Source organism: Heloderma suspectum, chromosome 5 (genome assembly GCF_057233095.1).
Source record: "Heloderma suspectum isolate Gila_16-S chromosome 5, 16-S_ref, whole genome shotgun sequence".
In the NCBI taxonomy this organism is placed as follows: domain Eukaryota; kingdom Metazoa; phylum Chordata; class Lepidosauria; order Squamata; family Helodermatidae; genus Heloderma; species Heloderma suspectum.
In genome coordinates this window covers 189886989-189904362 of record NC_139462.1, presented here as the reverse complement: position 1 = coordinate 189904362, position 17374 = coordinate 189886989, and the positions used below count along the sequence as shown (strand labels likewise).

At 42.8% G+C, this 17374-nt stretch overlaps 1 protein-coding gene across 1 annotated transcript in view; it reads left to right on the top strand.

Moving 5' to 3' along the window:
- The window catches only part of NXPH1 (neurexophilin 1), a 269510-nt gene extending 252478 nt beyond the window's left edge, over window positions 1-17032 (top strand). The window contains exon 3 of the mRNA XM_084860459.1: window positions 15028-17032. Coding sequence (XP_084716585.1) covers window positions 15028-15789 — 762 coding nt within the window. The 3' untranslated portion in view covers window positions 15790-17032. The remainder of the gene's footprint in view (window positions 1-15027) is intronic.
- The last annotated feature ends 342 nt before the right edge of the window (window positions 17033-17374 follow it).

Sequence of the window (17374 nt, the reverse complement as noted above, 5' to 3'; positions counted from 1 at the left end):
TTATCTTTTTAAATGTAGGACGTGGCTGAGAGGTCTTCTTTCTATTATTATTATTATTATTATTATTATTATTATTATTATTATTATTAATGTCCTGTACACTTGCAGCACTTCAGGGCTCTTTGCAGAGAGGCCCCACTACCCCAGCATATACCTCCTGTGGCCCTCAGAGTTGAAAAGGGTGTGCACCTCATGGTGTATAGTAAGGAGGACTTCTCAGGAATTTCGGTCATTAGGAGGTAGGACCTGATCAATATTATCATTAAGAATAGTATCTTGAACTTTTCCTTGTTACTCAACCCTGGCTACCGGGCTGGCCCTAACATTGGTAGGATGAGGCAGCTGCCTCAGTGTGCCATGAGAGGGAAGCAAATGGTTGTTTGTTTATTCATTTGCATTTTTACTCCCAGGGAGATTTTCTGCCTTGGGTGGCAAAGTAACTTAGCCAGCCTTGGATGCTATGTACCTTGACTTCGGGGCGGGGTGGGGTATTTGCTGTGACTACCAAGAACTGCTGGACCCAAACCCAAACACATGGGGCATTTCCAAAACTTAGGGAGCAATCCTGTGGCCGCTAGACAGCAGCTAGATGACCATAGGATATGCTGTTTTCTGGGAACCAAGCTCAGAGCCCATGCTCAGAGGTCAGTTTCTGGAAAACCACCCCCCCATGTCTGTGCTGCCTCCAAGGCAGCCTGGAGAAGCCCCGTCCTCCACGCTTGGAAGAGGAGCGCAGAGCGGCTGAAAAGAGGTAGGGCTGGGAGTGTTCCAGGGCAGGGAGAGCAGATCTGCGTGTAGAACACATCCTATGTGTCGTACAGCAGCCTCCTCTCCCGCTCGGCCCCCCTGCGGCTAGACAGCTGAAAACGGCTGTCTAGCAGGAAAAGCAGGGCAGGAGAGGCCCAGAGAGAATGATTCCCCCCCCTGCCGCCCGTGCTTCTCCTGCCTTGCTTTGGATAGGCAGTCACCTCCGAGTTCAGAGGCGGCCCCCTATCTAGATAGGATTGCGCCCTAAGAGTAAATCAAAGAGATAGTAAATTTGAGTGTGATTATTGTCCTCTATTTGATTCCTTCCTATCTTCATTTATTTATTTAATTTTTTTTTACCCTGCTCTTCAGCCAAAAATCCTCCCAGAGTTGCTTTAATATACCCAGCAAAAGAAGACAGCTGCGGCCTAAAGACTTACAATCTAAAAAGACACAATGTATAAGGAAAAAGAAGTGGGGAGGGAAGAGGAAAAAATGAAGTCTTTCAGCAGGGCTGGTGCTTCCCACTCATGTCCCTTAGTACAGCCTGCTGCCGAGGCTCCTTTCTTTTTCCTCCTTTTGAAAACTTAAATTATTTCAGAGGAAGAGGCATGATATCGCCCCGGCTAGGACCAATATCCATTTGGCTCCTCCCCTTGCAGAATGGTGTCCTGCAATGAAAATTCTACCTTGTCATATTATAACAGTATCAAAGAGTAGATATCTGAATGTGCTTATTTTCCTCTTCCCTCCCCATTCCTTTTCCTCCTGTATCTTGTCTCTTAGATTGTAAACTATTGCTTTAACCTGTAAACTGCCTTGAGCGCTTTGACAGAAGGGCAGCACACAAATGTAACAAATGAATACATAATAAATCTTGTAAGCAACAAAGATTATACCAGCAAATGAGTATATGCAAATTTACTGATTTATTCCAAGTATCAAATTGAGTTTGCCTTTCCTCAGAATTTGGATGTTACAAAAATGAAAATGAAAATGCAGAGTATGTACAATTTGGACACGCCCGCAAATCCCATTTGAAAACTTTATGAGAGGTCCATTGTGTGCATAGAGCTTCCTGTGAGCCGGGGGCCTCTATTCATTTCAGTCTCAATGACTTGTGTTTACACAGGAGAAAGCTGTCCCTGACTAGGGACTAGGGAATGACTAATGACTAGAGAAGCCTCTGCTCATTATGTAGTGCGCTCTCTCTTTCTGTCTGAATGATATACACCAGGATTGCCAGACTTCCATTATGCCATTAAGAGTCCCAAAGCACATCCTTAGGTTTCAGTTTGCCAGGGGGACACGGGGAAGGGAGAGGAAGCTGTTCCTTGCCTAAAGGTGCTTTTCCAAACATTCAAGGATAACGTACTGTAAACAGGTACATCTTATCTCACCAAGGCCTGCCGTGTGATTGCATAATGTGTCTCACTGTTTGATGCCAGATACGCCTCTTCATCTCTTTGGTTTCCCTGGTCCATGGGATCCTCCTGGCTATCATATGAGAGGGGGAGGAATGAAGATCAAAGTTCTTATGCAAGAACAAAGCTACTACTGTCCCTGCAGCAACTCTTATCTCTTTCAAAGGAGTGTTTCGTCATTGTACTTCTCTCCCTTCTGGACTATGAGGTCCCTGCTGCAGCCTTGATGCCCAGTAGGCAAATGTACCTTGGATACTGAAGTGCCTCTTCTATGAGGGCTATGTACAGGTATTTGGGTTTGGGTCCAGCAGCTCCGTTTCATGGAACGGTGTGCACAGGCAGCCCACAAAGCAAATTAATATGTGATTATTTGTAGAAGTAGGGTAGCCGGGTGTCCTACTTTACAGAGGGTAGTCCTCTATTTGAAGAGCTGTCAGAGAACAGGCCTCCATTCGAAGGTGCCCTCCATTTGAAGGGCTATCCAGTCCAAGTCCAGTTTAAAGATGAAGAACCTTAAGAAGGAAGAGCAGCAGGGGCCTTGAAGTTGTCCATCAACAGTTCACACCTGGACAGCAGACTGAGCAGGCACACAGCTCACCTGGTCATGGTTTTCCCCACTATGGTGAGAATGATGATATATTGCATTTCTATTTAAATTATAGTCATCATTTCTAAATGTGCATCTATACATATAAATTAGCATATGCAAATATTATGCAAACTGGTGCCCTGTTTTGTCTGCTTTTTTTTGGTGATGCATTTCCTCTTTTTTTGGTGACACATAAGCGGCCACCCTATGTTTGCAAGGCATAGTATCTGGAATGATAATAAGACTTAGACTTTCCCTGAGTCTTGTTTTCATTCCGTAGATGGAGTTGTGCTGAATAGATTGGCCATCTTATATAGGCAAGAAGTCTTGCTTGCAGCCAAATAGTGAGCATTTTGCTCTTTCTTTCTTTCTTTCTTTCTTTCTTTCTTTCTTTCTTTCTTTCTTTCTTTCTTTCTGGGGGTGGGGGAGGAAATGCAACAGCTCCCCTACATTGGTGATGGGATGGGTTGGATCCAGGATCTGCCTTTGCGAGAGGAAGGAACCTTCCATGAGACAAAGAGCTCTACTCACAGAAGGTCCCTCTGCCTGATTTTTGAGCATCTCCCCTCCCCTCCAACACCACCCCATTCAGCAGGGTTTCCTGACTCTTTGTGTAGCATTTCAGGGGGCTGGAAGGGGGGCTGCTGTGGGAAGGAGGGTCCAGGGAAGTCCATTTCCACTGGCACAGATGTTCCAATGTAAGTCCGATTCCAACCCAAAGTATTAAATGAACTTTTTTGTAAACCACTTTTGAGTTTATTTTATGAAGAAAAGCAGTATACATATCTTGGAAAGAAGGGACATTTGGCTCCAGCATCATAGCAGAAGGATAGCTCATTTCATTATGCCTCATCTGGGCATACTTGGACTACATGATACGTGCTGTTGCCTCAATGCAGCTTAACATAAGATCCATCTCAATCCTGTAATCACTAATAAGGCTGTATTTTAAAAGCACGGAAGCAGATTTACTATTTATTTAAAGCAGAATTGCTATTTTTGGCTGGGACAATATTATTTCATAGGTTTCTGCCTAGTGTTTAGTTTGACTCTTAGATGAAAAGGGGCATTTTCTTCAACAAGTGGCATATGTAAAGTGGAGCACAATGCAGATTTTGATTAAAATGTTGCTCAGTGGCCTTTCAGGCAAATTCTCACATTATTTGATATTCTTTTCTGCACATACACGGGAAATGGCAAAGGCAATATTAATAAAAGAGGGCTTATAGGAGTGTAGAATCAGAGCACCAGCTCCTTGACAAAAGTTATTTACCTAGCTAGAGTTTCATTTCAAACTCTGTGACGCCTGTATTATGCAGAGGCCTTAAAACTCTGTTAGACATTTTTAACCCACCCTAATTTATTCAAGGAAACTTTAATCCCCTGAAGAGTGGAACTGCTGTGAATTTTTCAAAAGTCATGATAATCTATCAAAGAGGAGGAGGAGGGAAAATCTGTAATGATGACATTGGCTCTGCGCTTCTGGAGTTTAGTTTAAACTCATTCTAAAAATGTAAAACAGACGGCAGGAGGTAATAGGATATTTCATACAGTTAACGTTCCAATCCTCCTCCAAATCTTTATAAATTCACTTGCATCTCTCCCATTAGTCCCATTCCGACTTAGCACTTCCCAGAGTTCTAAACCTAAATGTTGGAAGAAACACTACCAGGGAATCTGCTTCAAGTCATGCAGCTGACTTAGTATTTGGATCACATCGTATGTGGCACCTAACTGTATAATGTGTTCTAAATTTGAAAGGAAAGTGAGATGTTTGACTTATCAGACAAGATACATATATTCACTGTCAAGGTATTACAAGCTAGGGCTGTGCACCGCTTTTGTCCAAATCCCGAATAATGAAGCGAAGAGGGTTGCTTCGGAGGTTCCTCAGAGTGATCCGAAGCAGATCAGAACTGCCCCAAGGTGAAGCGGCTCATTGCAGAGGCAAATTGGTCTGCCTCAGAGCTTCAGAGCTGCTGAAGCCATTCCTAGACAGCCTGTCCAGGGGAGGGGCCATAGCTCAGTGTGACAGAGCACCCACTTTGCATGCAGAAGGCCCCAGGTTCGATCCCTGGCTTCTCCAGGTAGGGCAAGGAAAGAACCCTGCCTAAAAAACCCTGGAGAGCCATTGCTGCCAGTCAGTGTCGACAATACTGGGCTAGACGGGTCAATGGTCTGACTCAGTGTAAGGCACCTTCCCATGTCTCTCAATATATCGACTTGTGAAAGAGCAGGGAGGGGTCAAGGAGGAGAATGAAGGGGGGAAAGGGGGAGAGGGAAATGGTGAGCCTTGGCGAATGGCAACTCTAGTTGCCAAATTAGGGCTGAACTTAACCTAGCAGTCTCCAATCAGTGACAGTGGTGGTGGTGGTTGTGATACTGGATATATTGGAGAGATCTGCCTGCTTTCATTTCATTGTGAGAGAGAGCATGCTGGCTAGAGTCGGAGATGGTGGTTTACTTGTTAGAGCGAGTTGGCTAGATCTGGTGTGTGTGTGTGTGTGTACACTGCAGCTTTGTCTTCTTCCTTCCCAGTTCAACTATTCTGTTTCTTTTGTAGATTCTTTATTTTAAATACCAAACATTTAAAAAGCACTTAGTTTGAGTTTCCTCCTTTCCTTGGTTGGTTCTTTGTCTCTCTCCCCCTCTCTTCTCTAATAGTATGTATGTATGTATGTATGTGTATTCCACTCTATATCATTAAGATCTCAGGGCGGCATACAGATAAAATCAGTTTAAACGGTATAAAACAATAAATAATTTAAACAGCTAAAAACATATCAAACCATTGAACAAGCTAATACCAGTTAAAATCTAAAACAATAAAACAGTTAAAACAGTGTGCTACTTTAGTGAATGCATTTTACCTTTCATTCTTTTCTTGACTGTTTATTTCTAAAAAAACATTTTTTAAAAAACACTTTAGTTTTCCTTTCCTTGCCTTGTTCTTTAGCTTCCCCCCACCCTTCTCAATTCTCAACCATTAGTTTCCCCTTACTTTCTGTTCCCCTTCACCACCACCACCACCACCACCACCACCACCACCACGCCCTTCTCAGTTCCTGTATTCCTTCCCTTCCCATTGTTGATCTCATTCCCCAAATAAATAAATACCCATTTCTCTTCTGTTAGGATTATAGATAGGCCTCCCCCTTCTTTGCCTGTAGGTAGTTCAGTGTTTGATTTTCTTTTGCTCGTGTGTGTGTGTGCATGTGTGTGCATGCTTGTGTTGTGGACAAGCAAACAGTGTGTGGCGAAGCACTACGCAGTCCACATTTCAAAAAAACAGTGGGCAAAGCACCACACAACATATATTATTTACATTTTATACTACACTGTGTGGCAAAGCAAGCCCAATACGAGGCATCTTCAGGGCCTTGGCAGGGGCGGTGGTGAGTGAAGTGCTGGTGGGACCAGCAGCAATGGTAGCCAAGCTGGGTCGCCCCTGGTCTGGATAGTGCATCCTGGTGTAGGGGAACAGATTGCGGAGGCCAGTCGCAGTGCCCTAAGGACACTGTTTGAGGAGGCTGGTGCAGGCAGCAGCAGTCTTACAAAAGGAGCAGCACTCTTTCTGTAGTGGAAGAGGGGAGCCTGTCGTTGCTCTCAGTTCAAGTCAATGTGCCAGGCTGGCAGGACTGCTGTGTCTTCCTGCCTCTGTCAGATCAGACAACTGTCATTGTTCTTAGTTCAAGTCAATGTGCCTGCCTGGCAGGGTTGCTGTGTTTGCTTCCTGCCTCTGTCAGACAAGAAAACTGAGAGCCTGAAGTCATTGACTGTAATTCTGAATAGGAAAGTACTAGGAGAAAGGGGTTATTTGCACTTCAAAGAAACCTACAGTGTTTTATCTGTGCCAAGCACAAAAACTACTGGGCCAAAATGTCTGAAATTTGGCAGGTGGGATCCCCTCTATGGGGGCTGAGAGGTCTTCAAATTTCATGCACTTCTGTGGAAACAGTAAAAAGGCAAAGCTCTTTGCTTTGAGAGTTTTTCTTGGGGAAAAAAAATCAAATTTTAACTCCACCTAGCACAAAAACTTCTGGGCCAAACTGTCTGCAATTTGGCAGGTGGAGTCATGGGGGCTGACAGATCCCCAAATTTCATGTATATATGATGAAAATGGAAAAGTTATGGCTGTTCCTATTTTCCAATGCAAGTCAATGGGAAAATGTCATATCAGAATGATTTGGATATCTGAATCTCGCTTCGGATCCAAAGTGAAGGAGATGGGGTCTGAATTGGTCCAAAGTGAAGTGGGACTGCTTCAGACGTTCCAAAGCAGCACCCAAAGTGAAGCGGGGAGTCTGTGCACAGCCCTATTACAAACAGACTAGCAGAGAAGAAGAAATGAAAACTAGCATTTCCCAGAACTAGGGAGGGTGAACATGCAATGTCTGAGTTAATTGAGGTGCTCCTCATTCTTCCTCAAATCTCATTTCACCTCATTTGCATTCCCAAACGTGAGTATTTTCCCCTGATCAAAAAAATGTGCATTTTAAGAAGTGCACAATTTTTCCAGTTGAAAAAATATGCATTTAACATAATAGAATTTTTCCCAACCAAAAATTCAGATTTTCCTCTATAGGAAATGGAAATGCACATTTGCACACTTCCAAACACAAATGCAAGGTTGGGAAATCACAAAAATATCCTGAGAATTGCATTCCTGTTTGTGTCTGGAGTTGCAAACGGGTTATATTCATATGACTTGCAAATAGGAAACATTCTTATACATCCCTACCCAGAACCACAATCCAGTTTACAAAAGGGATAAAAGCCCTAGGTTCACAAGGATACAAGAATTGCCTCACTGGATGGATCAGATCAAAGCCAATCTACTTTGGGAATCTGTTTCTAACAGTGGTCAGGCAGATGTCTCTGGAAACTCAGAAACAAGACATAAAGGTGATAGTCTTCACACAATGCAGCAGTTGATAGAGAAATATTGTATATATGCAACATCTGAATGTGGAGTTTCCATTTAACATGTTATGGCTAATAGATACTGATATGTGGGACCTGCAATAAATGCTGGTGTGCAGAATGCTCCTGTTCAGCCAGCCAGTTATTCCTCTTCTAGGATGCCCATTTTCCCCACAGTCCCCTATTTCTTCCCCCAACAGACACTCATTATTCTGTGGCTACCCAGCTGGGATTTTTGGAGGGGTCCGCATCTTAGCATGTCTCCCCTAATTTTGGATGAAAACTCCGAAGTTTCCTTACAATTGGCCATGGTGGCTGGAGCTGATGGGAGTTGAAGTCCAAAAATCTGGAGGGCACCTAGTTGAGGAAGCTGTTTATAGTAACATGGAAAAATGTGAGGAAATCAAGAGGCATTCCATACCATTCTGGATTTCCTCCAAGCTGATCTGATCTTCAGCATTTTTAGTTTTTGTGGTGCATATACATAAAGGATGTCTTTACTCCCCCCCCCCCGCCCCATTGGCTTTGAGGTAAATACTGACTCTTCCTTCAGGAATTTCCAGGAGAGACTAATACTCATGAAATACACATTTAATGAAGTCAAGCGTCACTGTGAAAATGTCTCTAGCCTTTAAATGGATGCAACATCAAGATGGGGGTGTTCTCTTCAAGCTGTAGGAAACTAGATGGACAGATCAATTCCCTAATCATGAAAACATACTCTATCTTCTTAATATGCCCTTGGACAAATTATACTCAGTCAAAATGCTGCTCCAAATAACCAACTATCGAACAGTGATTTTTCATTATTGACGGAATGCGGGTCACCAAGTGAAAGAGTTACCAGATCACCTTGCTTTCTGTAATGATCTTTGGCAACATTTTCAGAACCATCTGGCACCCTGATCCTGAATCTATGTTCAATTAATGGCAGGTTCTGGGCGGGGGGGGGGGGGAGGCATCTTCAGCCCTCTGTATTGTGAGCAAGTTACAATGCATATTGTGATAAGTTGCTATAAAATATTTAGGGTTTTCTTTTAAACTAATGGTGTGGTATCTACACAGCCTCTAGGGTGCTTAGTGAGTCGTATCCCTCATCCTGCTGCCCTTCCATCCCAGCATACCCCATCTATGCCCCGAAACAGTAGGTATGCCATTGTGAAGTCTCATGCTTGCATGCCTGGTAAATCTCAACAGAAAAGAATGTGTTCTGGACACTGTGACATTCCAGGCCTGCTCACAAGATGGGTATAATGCTAAAAGTAATGCTTTTATTTTTTGTTGATTAAGGAGAGCAAGAATGACTCCATTTTTCATGTCACAGCATTTGAGAGTTCTTCTTTGTAATGGCAACCTGCCCATCTCAACATTGTAATTTTTGTGAACTGCCCAGAGAGCTTTGGCTATTGGGCGGTATAGAAATTAATTAATTAATTAATTAATTAATTAAATAAATAAACATCATAAATAAATAAATAAATAAATAAATAAATGGAATTGGAGGGGGGAGCACCTTCGACATTAGGAAATGTTACTTTTAGGCAGGTCTTTTTTCCTTCATTGACCAGTTGTGAGTGCAAATTGCTTGAGCTAGTTTTCTTCAGTGCATCTGTAGCAGGGAGGGAGAGACAGACGCATCTTATCTGTGATTCTAGTGCATGCAAGTGTGCATGCATGAACAATAAGGGCCAGTGTAATGGACAGACTGCCATTTTACAGGACCCAGTCGGTGAAGTTTATTTGTCAGGTCGGTGTCAAGGGTTGGTATAGTCCAGCACCTGCTGAGGGCCCACACTCCAGAAGGGGACCCACTGGCAGCCCCTGCAGCCTGCTCATTCAGATGCCTCTTGCGCTTTCCGAGACAACGGTGGTGATGTGAAGCTGGAGCAGTAGATGCCACTGCCTACTTGCTCATTGCCTCTCTGCCTGGTAAGTAAGCAGGTGGTGGCAAGAATATGATAGCGCTCTTCAAGGACTTCAAAGGTTGCCACAGAGAGGAAGGCCAGGATCTCTTCTCCATTATCCCTGAATGCAGGACACGGAATAATGGGCTCAAGTTACAGGAAGTTACAGGAATTCAGGCTGAACATCAAGAGAAACGTCCTGACTGTTAGAGCAGTGTAACAATGGAACCAACTACCTAGGGAGGTGGTGGGCTCTCCCACACTGGAAGGCGTTCAAGATGAGGCTGGACAGCCATCTGTCGGGGATGCTCTGACTTGGATTCCTGCATTGAGCAGGGGGTTGGACTCGATGGCCTTGTAGGCCCCTTCCAACCCTACTATTCTATGATTCTATGGTTCTATGAATGAGGGAGAGGAGCACCAGTAGCAGTAGATGGCAATGCTGGTGAGCAGTAGAGGGAGGGGGCCTATGGCAGGGGTCTTGCCCAAGGGCCCTCCGAAACCTGAAGCAGGCACTGTTTACTTGTGCCTGTTGATAACGCTTTGCAGGCCAATTAATTGCATTTTGCTAGTTTGCTAGTTTAGACTTTAACCTAAAGATCAACCACATTCTTGGCTTTTAAAACACTGCAAGAGCAGCTATTGCAAAGTAAATGAATTCAAGATGCAGTGGAGACTTTGGCAATATGGGCAGTGGGGGGCATGGAGGTGGGCTGGGGCAATAGTCCTTGTTATGGGGAAAAAGGTGTCCCAAGTTAGTCCTTATATCTGTGAACTGCTGGAGGGTATTTTTAGCAAAACGCATAGCATGAAATCAATACAAATTGTGAGTTTTCCTGCCTGTCAAGAAGCAGCCAGTGTTGAAATGGAGGGGGGGGGGCAGAGAAACTTGCAATGCAATGCCAATGTAGTGCACAATTGACATTGTTCAGCATTATAAGAGAAGGTTCCAGCCAGAATCTTTTCAAAACTCTTCATTCTGTAACAGGCAGTTTACTTTCATAAATCCTAAAATGAGCCAGTGTTTCAATTTAAAATTAGCTTTCTGGTGGGCCATCCTATAACTGAGAGAATCTGTTCCTTGATCCTGTGGTGCACAAAACATTCAAACAGATGGTTTAGAAATGAGATAGAAGACAGAGACAGAGGTGTGTTTTTGAGGGCAGCAGAATGCACTGGGCTGGGCTCCCGAGCATCCCTATTCTGCTTGTGGTTGCAGGGGTGAAGAGACTGGCTAGTTAACTACCTAGGTCCATATTCTGCTGACAGATTCATGCTAGACCAGCCCATTCTACTTTTTAAGCTACCTTCCTCCTCCTAATTTGCTCTTGCTCCCTATATGCTGCTTAAGAATTATGTTCCAAGTCTTTCCCCCTCTCCCCGTGACATCTTCATTGCTGCTTCATTAACTGGTGCACCATCAGTGCATTTCATTACAGCCTCTCTCCTCACTCACTGTGCTGATCTCAGACACAGATATAACCCTGCTATCAAATGCTATGCAGTATTTATCTTCCTTGCAGTTCAAAAGAAGGGAAAATTGGCTAAATCTTCCCAGGAGCAAACATACCCATATTTGTCTTCCTTCATTTTCTTGCGCCCTCCAGCAGCTGGAAAGATATTTATTTAGGAACAGTTGTTAGGTAGTTGCTGTTTTGAAATCACCTTGAAAAGATTCCAGATTTTGAGATAAGTCCTGTCCTTATAGCATTCCTTTGGGAAAGAGGGATCAGATCTGAAGTAGGAATGAGGGAATCAGCAAAATGTAAGCTGGTTGAGGTTATGGACAGAAAATCCGAATTCCACCTTGAAGCCTGACTTGTTTCTGTATCAGATTATGAACTTTATTTTTTTCTGTTTGCACAAAAATTTGTATGGATTTTGGTGCACATTTTTAATTGCATGCTTCGATTGTGCATTTATCTATTTTGGGGGGTCCTCAAATCACATCGTAAGCTTGGAAATGAACGGACTGTGAACAGAGATTGAGTTTGAATCCATATTCGTGTCTGAGAGGTGTAAATTGGGTAAATTCAGGTAAAAAACAAACAGAAATGGAGTTCTCATATATGCCTAATCTGAAGCTTTGCGCAAATGGCCTCACATAATTTTTCACCCTATTTCTGGGAAGACAAATTTCAGTGAATTTTCTGCTGCCACTGCAAGTGGCGACGACAGCATCAACTGTGTTGGCAGGCTGGCCCCATTTTGCATCCACCACAGTGCAGGTGTGTGGGGGTTTGTGTAGTGTCTGTCTCCAGGGAAAAGATAGAGCCAGTGCTGTGCCAAAGTCTCTCCTCCAATTTCCTGAAAGAGGCTTCCATTGTTCTGCCTCATTTTCAGGATGTTTCATAATTTCTTTTACATTTATTTTGGTGGTATTTTTGAGCTTGCCTAGTCACTGCAAGACAGCCAAGGGTATTCTGTGTTTTTTCTTTCTATTAGATCTCTTTCCATTGCTCGGCAGCCTCCCTGGCTACTCATACTTCCTGATAAAGCCCTATGAGAGGACTTACCTCATGATGATGTTTTCCCTTGGGCTTTAACTGAAGTGTGGGAAGCCAAGGAGGCTACTGGAGAGATGGTTGTACAATGAAAGATAGGTCACTTGTGCACACTCCTCAGCAACCTAAGTAAGGTAAGCACAAGAAACCCAAATTCTCCCCCCAGATTTCTTCACCTTTGAATTTCTATTTGAAAGCAATTTCTTTTCTATCAGATTGAATGAGAATGGGGTTGGAAAAAAGGGTGGGATAAATTTTCAGCACACCATTAGTTCTCAGTGAAGCAGCCAGCAAATAAGCTAAGTGTTTGCCAGTAAAAGAAAAGATCTCCCCGTGTGCTACACAAATGCCTTGGCTTTTCCATAAGGCAGGCAGCCTTGAAATTATTGTTGTTGAAAAGAGGAGGTGGCCCCGACAGCAAGAGAAATAAATGGTGAGGCAGGGAATGGCAAATCCAGTGATGATCTTGATTCCCCAGATTCTTGGAAATAAGGGCTCAAAACCCACACCATCCATTTTTTTTATTCTAACAGTGCAAGCCAATACATGTCTACCCAGATGTAAGTCCTATTAAGTTAAGCGGGCTCATATCCAGGTAAGAGGCTATAGGATTGCAGCTTGAAAGGCAATTATTAATCTTACACTGAGCCATTGTGAAAATTGGGAAGTAAGCGCTGAGTCTGGGTGCTGTGGGTAACTTTGGTATGAAGATTGTACTGATCTGCACCTCTCATAAGTTGAGTAAAATCCTATTATTCCTCTTGTGTGTTGAGGTGCCAGTTTGCTGTCCTTTCAGATATTACAATGGCCAGGTTATTTTATTCTAGTTTCATATTTTATTCTAGTTTTAAGCAAGAAGGGGAAAATACCTTTACAAACAGACACAGGCAACGATTTTATAAATACTGCTAGAATAGATTGGATGGCACGAATCCATGAATGTTGTGCCAGACTCTATACAGAACATAGAACATTGCTTTCTCCACCCAAAAGGCTTTCAATCTACATTACATAGACAAGGTGTGTCAGGGACTGACAATGACCCAGTTCAGATGATCATCTTAGGGCACAATCCTAACTAGATAAGTGGCTGCCTCCGAACTTGGAGGCGACCACCTATCCAAAGCAAGGCAGAAGAGGCAGGGGAGGATCATTCCCTCTGCACCTCTCCTGCCTTGTTATTTTTTGCTAGACAGCCGTTTTTGGCTGTCTAGCAGCGGGGGGGCTGCCCGGGAGAGGAAGTTGCCATACGACTCATTGGATGTGTTGTACGCGCAGCTCCGCTCTCCCTGCCCCGGAACAAGTCCAGCCCCTTTTCAGTTGCTCTCCACTCCTGGCTCCTCTTATGAGCACAGAGAATGGGGCTTCTCCATGCTGCCTCAGAGGCAGCATGGACAAGGGGGGAGGTTGGTTTTCTGGGAAACGACCTTGGAGTGTGGGTCCAAGGTCGGTTCCTGGAAATGAGCATATCCTATGGCCCTCTAGACAGTGTCTAGTGGCCATAGTATTGCTCTGTAAAGTTTCTAAACTATGGTTTAGATTATTGTGAATGAGCCTTGGGCTCACACGTTCCTCTTCTCCTCTCCTCCTTCACATGCAAGAGGTGGAGAGTGAATGCTTCTGCTTCACTTTAGAACAAGCTATAGTTCTGCATTACATACAAGCTCACAGAACTGTGGTTTGTATTCTAGCTGAAGTTAGTTAACAAATCAGGAGTTGAAATCTGCCCATACCTACATTTGTCTTTAGATCATCAACGGAGGCTCTTATCTGAGTACCACCTCAATCTGAAGTGTGGGGAGTGGCTAGGAGGGAGAGGACTCTCATTGGTGGCCCCCACCTTCTTATGACATGTTCTCCCTAACGAGGCTCATTTGGTGCCTATGTTGATGTATTTTCCATGCCAGGCAAAGACTTTTCTGTTCAGACGGGTCTTCTAACATTCATTAAACAGTTTCTCCTTCTAAATTAGCATCACATGAGACCAATATTAATAATTGGCTCTTATATTTTTAGCCCTTATGAGATGGTTTTAGTTCTCCATATAACTAGGTGAATTTTGGTTGTGGCTGTTAGCAGATTTTATTGTATTATTTGTATGCTATGTCTTTTAAAACTTGTACATGATTCAGAGAGAGACCCATGCTGTGGACTGATGATGAATAGATAGACAGATATAGATATAAATATAGATGTATCATAAATTTTCCTTATAACAAACCACAGTGCCCCAAGTTGGTAAAAAAGGAGGAACTGCAGTTGGTTCTAAAATGAAAGCAAATATTTTCATTCTCCTTTCATATGCAAAGGATGAGAGAGGAGGGAATGCATTCCTGATCATCTAAACTGTGGTTTAGAGAAGTCTTCCCAAAACCACTGTCCATGCTGGCTGGGAATGATGGGAGTTGCAGTCCAACACATCTGGATGGTGCCAAATCGGGGCAAACTGGTTTAGATGATTGTCTGAACTGGACCAATGAGTTGGAGAAAGTCAGATGGTGGTGGAGAATCAGGTAAGCTGAAGCTAAGGTTTTCCTGGAAAGAAATAAAGAAATAAGGGCTGGTTAAACACCTAAAGGAGGAGAAAGAGGGCCAGGTCTGACGAAGAGACAGGAGCAAGCTTTTTCTCAGGTATTGCCCAAATCAGTATAAAGTTCAACTTGGAGATGCCTTCAAAGACTAACGGCATGCATACTGGGAATATGTCCTATGTGAAAGAAGACAAATGGATAAAAACCCTTTCAAAAAAGATCTATATTGCTTACTTTTTTCTACTTACATATCAATTATATACAGCATGGTGTTTTGAATATTGATGGTATGTTTTAGAAATGCATCTGAGTTACATTTAGGCCTGCAACCCAATCTTTGTTTTGCAAAAAATGGAGTAGGTGTACCTATATCTAAACACAGCTTTTCCTTCATATTTCTTTCAGGTCACATGTGCAAATTTAACGAGTGGTGGAAAATCAGAACTTCTAAAAACAGGCGGTTCCAAATCCACGTTAAAGCACATATGGACAGAAAGCAGCAAAGACTTATCCATCAGCCGGCTGCTATCACAGACTTTTCGTGGCAAGGAGAATGATACGGATTTGAGCCTGCGGTATGATGCCCCAGAAACATATTCTGAGCAAGATCTCTGGGACTGGCTGAGGAACTCCACGGACCTTCAAGAGCCTCGACCCAGAGCAAAGAGACGGCCCATTGTCAAGACAGGGAAGTTTAAGAAAATGTTTGGCTGGGGCGATTTTCATTCCAACATCAAGACAGTGAAGTTAAACCTGTTGATAACCGGGAAAATAGTTGATCATGGCAATGGGACGTTCAGTGTTTACTTCAGGCATAATTCAACTGGCCAAGGGAATGTATCTGTGAGCTTGGTACCCCCTACCAAAATAGTGGAGTTTGACTTGGCACAGCAAACGGTGATTGATGCCAAAGATTCCAAGTCCTTCAACTGCCGCATTGAATATGAGAAGGTGGACAAGGCCACCAAGAACACGCTCTGCAACTACGACCCTTCAAAAACATGTTATCAGGAACAGACCCAAAGTCACGTCTCATGGCTCTGCTCCAAGCCCTTTAAAGTGATCTGTATTTACATTTCCTTTTATAGTACAGATTATAAACTAGTACAGAAGGTGTGTCCTGATTACAACTATCACAGCGACACGCCTTATTTCCCTTCAGGTTGAAGCAGACCACGTGTCTGAGACTGGACCCTGAGGAGTAAACAAACAAATAATAAAATAATAAAAAATAAAATAAAAGAGGTCATAGGACAGGGCTGTTACCTCAAAGGAGAAGGCCACAGCTATTGCCTGGAATGTGTCTACACTCTGCTGCTGATGTCAACTGGCTGCAACTATGTTAGTGGAAACCAATCTAATGTCATTTTCTGCCCAGTCAGCTCCATGTATATCAGTCCAGTTGTAAATCACTATGGATTTTAAATAATGCTGCACACAATTTCTCTCTCTCTCTCTCTCTCTCTCTCTCTCTCTCCTTCTCCCTCTTTGCAACGTGCATCTATTGAGATTCCTGTTAAGAGGGCTTTCATTGTCTGATATATAATGTTTCAGGATAACCCATCATCAAGCAAAAAGGATTAACTAGACAGAGAATGGTTTCTTACACAGACTGTTATGGAAATCTCCTTTTAAGTCTTGAATACATGATAATCAATAATCCCCACTCATGCATTCTATCACCTGGAGTAGCTGTACTGGTAAATAATACTGTGTAGGAATAAATGCTTGTTAAAATGGGGTGGGGGGGATGTGTGTGTGTCTAGAGTTCAGTATTTCTCATTCTATGAACACAACAAAGTATAGTGACTTTTCTCCAGCACAGAGTGGGCACATTCAAGGTAGTGTCAGGTGTTCCTTTTTCTGCAGAGGGAGCCTGTTGAACTAATAAAGATGAGCACACATTTGGAATTTACATGTCAATAGACCATATGAGTTTGTATTTTGCTAGCCGTCACTTCAAACAGGTAGAATCAACTGAGGCCAACTGAGATACTCTTCAATCACTATGTAGGAAGAACAATTCTGATAGGCGACCTGTAAGTTGTAAGTGTCTGTCTTATCTTTATTACACAATATTGTAACAAATTCAATATCCTAGTCTTCATTTGTATGAATGGTTTGTATTGTACATAGTTTAACCCGTGTTATTTGAGCTGCTTATTAATATTAACTTGTAATTGTCTCTCTGCTTGTTATTGGTTAAAAACAAAACAAGGAAAGGAATCCATTTTATCAATGTAGCTGTGAATTCCATTTAAGAAGACTGAATTCTGTACAAAGCATTTATTCAGCTAAAGTATCGTTGAAAGCTATACACTTACAACATTTACAGTCTGTCTGTATTTAGATCTTTTCTTTCCAGGTGACAAAGATTGAAATGTACATAAAAATAAAATACTTAAATTCGAGTTTCAATATGCACTCTGTAGATGATGGTTTAAATAGCACTAATGGAAGATTGATTCTACAATGGTGATGGCATCTTCCATCTCAATATGTATGCTGAAGCCTTTGAGATCCACTCCCCCCCTATATGCCATATAGACCAGGTTCTTTATCGTTATATGTGACTTTATAGCCCTTTTCAGTGCACAATGACATTTACAATGCTTGCTTGTCTTCACAACAACCCCATGGGTAAGTTGGATGGCAGCTCAAGGGGCAATGTCATAGCAGCAGACCTGTGTGTAAGAGTAAGATTGCTACCATTTTCATAGAAAACAGAAAAGGTGGGGAATTTAAAATGCAG